Consider the following 4,126-nt stretch of genomic DNA (forward strand, 5'->3'; position numbering starts at 1 on the left):
TCAGGGCACCCCAGCCCCCCACGCCATCGAGGTGGACTCAGGGGACTCAGGGCACCCCAGCCCCCCACGCCATCGAGGTGGACTCAGGGCACCCCAGCCCCCCACACCACACGTGAGGTGGACTCAGGGCACCCCAGCCCCCCACGCCACACGTGAGGTGGACTCAGGGCACCCCAGCCCTCCACGCCATCGAGGTGGACTCAGGGCACCCCAGCCCCCCACGCCACACGTGAGGTGGACTCGGGGCACCCGGCACGGCCCGCCGGTTGTGCGTGTGAGGTATGCGACCTTGTATGTGTGAGTGCCAGCCACTCTGCCTCCCGGCCTCACCGCCTGCCCGCCTTGCTCTGTCACCCAGAGGTGCAAATATGACACATGCAACTGTCAGAACAATGAGGACTGCCTGTGCGCCGCCCTGTCCTCCTACGCACGCGCCTGTGCCACCAAGGGCGTCATGCTGTGGGGCTGGCGAGAGCACGTCTGCAGTGAGTCTGCCCCTGTGTGCTGCGTCCTGAGGATGGGCTGGGGCCCTGAGCACGGGTGGTCCAGGGAGAGGGGTCGGCTCCCAGGCAGCTGCGGACCAGGCTTCAGCTTCATGGGCCGGCGGTGGTGGGAAACCAGCCCCTCCCACAGCAAGGGGTGGCCATACAGCAGGGACGGAACCTGGGACAGGCCTGGCACTGTGGCGGCCGAGTGTGGGAACGGGTCCCAGAGTGTGCACTTCCTGGCCCCTGGGCCACCCTGGGGATGGGAGCCGCGTGTCTGGCTCCTCATGCCCCTCACGCCACCCATGGTCCTCTGCAGACAAGGACGTGGGCTCCTGCCCCAACTCGCAGGTCTTCCTGTACAACCTGACCACCTGCCAGCAGACCTGCCGCTCCCTCTCCGAGGCCGACAGCCACTGTCTCGAGGGCTTCGCGCCTGTGGACGGCTGTGGCTGCCCCGCCCACACCTTCCTGGATGAGAAGGGCCGCTGCGTGCCCCTGGCCAAGTGCTCCTGCTACCACCGCGGCCTGTACCTGGCGGCGGGGGACGTGGTCGTCAGGCAGGAGGAACGATGGTGGGTGCTGGGCCCCTGAGACCTGGGGAAGCTGAGACGCCCGAGGCTGAGGGGGGCCTGGGCGGGAGCTCTGAGAGTCGCCAGGCTCACATGTGTCCCGGGGAAGCTGCTGCTGTCTGTGGTCGCCCGGCGTGGGCCCTGCTCATCTCCGGCCTCTCCCACAGCGTCTGCCGGAACGGCAAGCTGCACTGTATGCAGATTCGGCTGCTCGGCCAGAGTAAGTGGTGCTGCCCCAGCCACCCCTCCCCTGCTGCCCCTTCCCGCCGCCCCTTCCCGGCCGCCCCTTCCCGCCACCCCTCCCCAGCCACCCCTCCCCAGCCACCCCTCCCCAGCCACTCCTCCCCGCCACCCCTCCCCGCCACCCCTCCCCAGCCTGGCCACCTCTCTCCGCCCACCCGCCTGCCCACCCCGGCTATCCGCCCCAGTCACCCTCCCTGGCCATTCCTCCCTGGCCTGGCCACACCTCCCCAGCCTGCCTGAGACCCCCAGCTTCAGCTGGAGCTGAGGTGGCCCCTCCGTCCCACAGGCTGTGTGGCCCCGAAGATCCACATGGACTGCAATAACCTGACCGCACTGGCCACCTTGAAGCCCCGAGCCCTCAGCTGTCAGACGCTGGCTGCCGGCTATGTGCGTGCTGGGGGGACTGTTGTGGGTGGGGGGGTCCCTGGCTGGCTGGCTGAGCCTCGCTCCTGAGCTGTGTCCCTGGCCAGGGTCTGGGTGCTGAGTCCTCAGGATGCAGGCCCTGTTGATGCTGTCCCTGTCCCTGGGAGGGAAGCGACAGCTGTGGGCCACTGGACACAGGGGCCAGTGTAGGGCCCTCGGTGGGCAGCCCTCACCAGTCTCCCTGCCCAGTGGCGGGCCTGAGCAGGGAGCAGGGAGGCCTGAGCCCGGGCCAGAGAGAGAGGTGGGAGGTCCAGGGCATGATGGAGACTGCATTGTCAATCCTGGCCGGGCATCCAATCCTGACCCCAGGGAGGGCTGCAGCCTCACTGGTCCACCCCTGAACCCCACCCTCGGGCTGTCTCCAGTACCACACAGAGTGTGTCAGTGGCTGCGTGTGCCCTGATGGACTGATGGACGACGGCCGGGGTGGCTGCGTGGTGGAGGAGGAGTGCCCCTGCATCCACAACAAGGACCTGTACTCCCCCGGGGACGAGATCAAGGTGGACTGCAACACCTGGTAAGCTGGCCCGGCCCGTCCTGGCTGCCTCCCAGGCCCCACGTGCTCCACAGGGGTGGCCACTGGAGAATGGGCCGAGGGGCAGGTGCCTCTCCTGGGGGGTCCGCCTGGGTCTGGCGAGGTCGTGTGGCGGCCCCTGTCCCACGGCTGGCAGGGGGGTGTCTCTCATGTCAGCTGCTGGTCTTGAAGCCATGGGGGGGAGGGGCATTTGGAGCCACTTTTGGGGCCAGCATGGGCCTGCAGGTGTCCTGCGTGGGCAGCACAGAGAGCTGTCTGCCCGGTGCCCAGGGTCTCCTCCAGGCACCCACGAGTGGGTGGGGGGGCCTCGGCCCCTGGGTCCCTTCAGGCTCCTCTCTTGTCCTCCTCAGCACCTGCCAGAAAGGACGCTGGGCATGCTCCCAGGCTGTGTGCCACGGCACCTGTTCCATTTATGGGAGCGGCCACTACATCACCTTTGATAGGAAGTACTATGACTTTGACGGACACTGCTCCTACGTGGCTGTTCAGGTGCGGTCATGGCCACGGCCTAGCTGGCTGCTTGTGGTCAGGGACCCTCTGCCTGCCCCAAGCGAGGCCCTCAGCTCCCTGAGAAGTCCTGAGACTTGGGAGGGCTGGCCTTTCCTCAGCCCCAGACCCACGCCTGCAGGGAGATTTGACCTTCTAGCCAGGGGTGGGTGGGGATGGTAAAATCCCCTCTGTACCATTCCAGTTCTGTGGCCCTCCTGTGCGTGCACGAGGTGGGTGGGGTTGACTGCCCAGCCATGGGGACTGAGGGTACCTGTATGGGGAGCCAAGTAAGGGCCAGAGCTAGGACCCGCCCACGAGGCTCTCCAGATACAAATCCCACAGCCCTTTGGGGCACCATGATCCCTGGGGACAGGGGATGGGCCTGCGGTTGGGTCAGGGCCCTGGATGGGCAGGAGCAGGGCCAGGTTTGTGTGCTCAGTGGCTGCGGTCCCATCAGCCAGGCTGGGTGTGCCCTGGGGAGTACCTGGGGCCCAGCCGTCCTGGCTGACCTCCCCCTCGTGGCCCCCAGGACTACTGCGGCCAGAACTCCTCACGGGGTTCATTCAGCATCATCACCGAGAACGTTCCCTGTGGCACCACGGGAGTCACCTGCTCCAAGGCCATCAAAATCTTCATGGGGGTGAGTGCTGCCGGCCCCGGGAACGTGTGAGCCCTGGGGGACCCTCAGACCAGCCAGTGACTGGGGCTCTCCTCCGGGCAGAGGACGGAGCTGAAGTTGGAAGACAAGCATCGCGTGGTGATCCAGCGGGATGAGGGTCGCCACATGGCCTACACCACGCGGGAGGTGGGCCAGTACCTGGTGGTGGAGTCCAGCACGGGCATCATCGTTATCTGGGACAAGAGGACCACCGTGTTCATCAAACTGGCTCCCTCCTACAAGGTGGGCTGCCTCCCTGCCTGCCCTGGCCTCCCTGTCCCCTCCTGGCCGCCCCCACCCCACATCCCCTACCCCAGTGTTCGCAGGACAAGCGCCTGCCCTCCCTCCAGTCCGTTTTTGGAGTCCCCGGGATGCTTGTCTCCTGCAGGGCACCGTGTGTGGCCTGTGTGGGAACTTCGATGACCGCTCCAACAATGACTTCACCACACGGGACCACATGGTGGTGAGCAGTGAGCTGGACTTCGGGAACAGCTGGAAGGAGGCCTCCACCTGCCCGGACGTGAGCGCCAACCCCGAGCCCTGCAGCCTGAACCCGCACCGCCGCTCCTGGGCGGAGAAGCAGTGCAGCATCCTCAAAAGCAGCGTGTTCAGCATCTGCCACAGCAAGGTGGGGGGCCGGCCATGGAGGGGCAGAGTAGGCAGGGAAGGGCTGCAGGTGGGCTGTGGCTTGGGCGGGGCCGTGGGCGGGGCCGACTGTAGG

General features: G+C 67.0%; 1 protein-coding gene across 1 annotated transcript in view; it reads left to right on the forward strand.

Annotated features, from left to right (window-relative positions):
- Positions 1-308: 308 nt before the first annotated feature.
- LOC116547188 (mucin-2-like) overlaps positions 309-4,126 on the forward strand; it is a gene marked incomplete at both ends in the record, with an annotated part of 10,245 nt that continues 6,427 nt past the window's right edge. Inside the window, 9 exons of the mRNA XM_032273224.1 lie at positions 309-485; positions 805-1,060; positions 1,225-1,277; positions 1,587-1,687; positions 2,089-2,240; positions 2,609-2,747; positions 3,277-3,387; positions 3,469-3,648; positions 3,794-4,033. Of these exons, the coding sequence (XP_032129115.1) occupies positions 309-485; positions 805-1,060; positions 1,225-1,277; positions 1,587-1,687; positions 2,089-2,240; positions 2,609-2,747; positions 3,277-3,387; positions 3,469-3,648; positions 3,794-4,033 (1,409 nt within the window). The remainder of the gene's footprint in view (positions 486-804; positions 1,061-1,224; positions 1,278-1,586; positions 1,688-2,088; positions 2,241-2,608; positions 2,748-3,276; positions 3,388-3,468; positions 3,649-3,793; positions 4,034-4,126) is intronic.

Source organism: Sapajus apella, unplaced genomic scaffold (genome assembly GCF_009761245.1).
Source record: "Sapajus apella isolate SASKATOON/1434 unplaced genomic scaffold, GSC_monkey_1.0 scaffold2319, whole genome shotgun sequence".
NCBI classification, from domain to species: domain Eukaryota; kingdom Metazoa; phylum Chordata; class Mammalia; order Primates; family Cebidae; genus Sapajus; species Sapajus apella.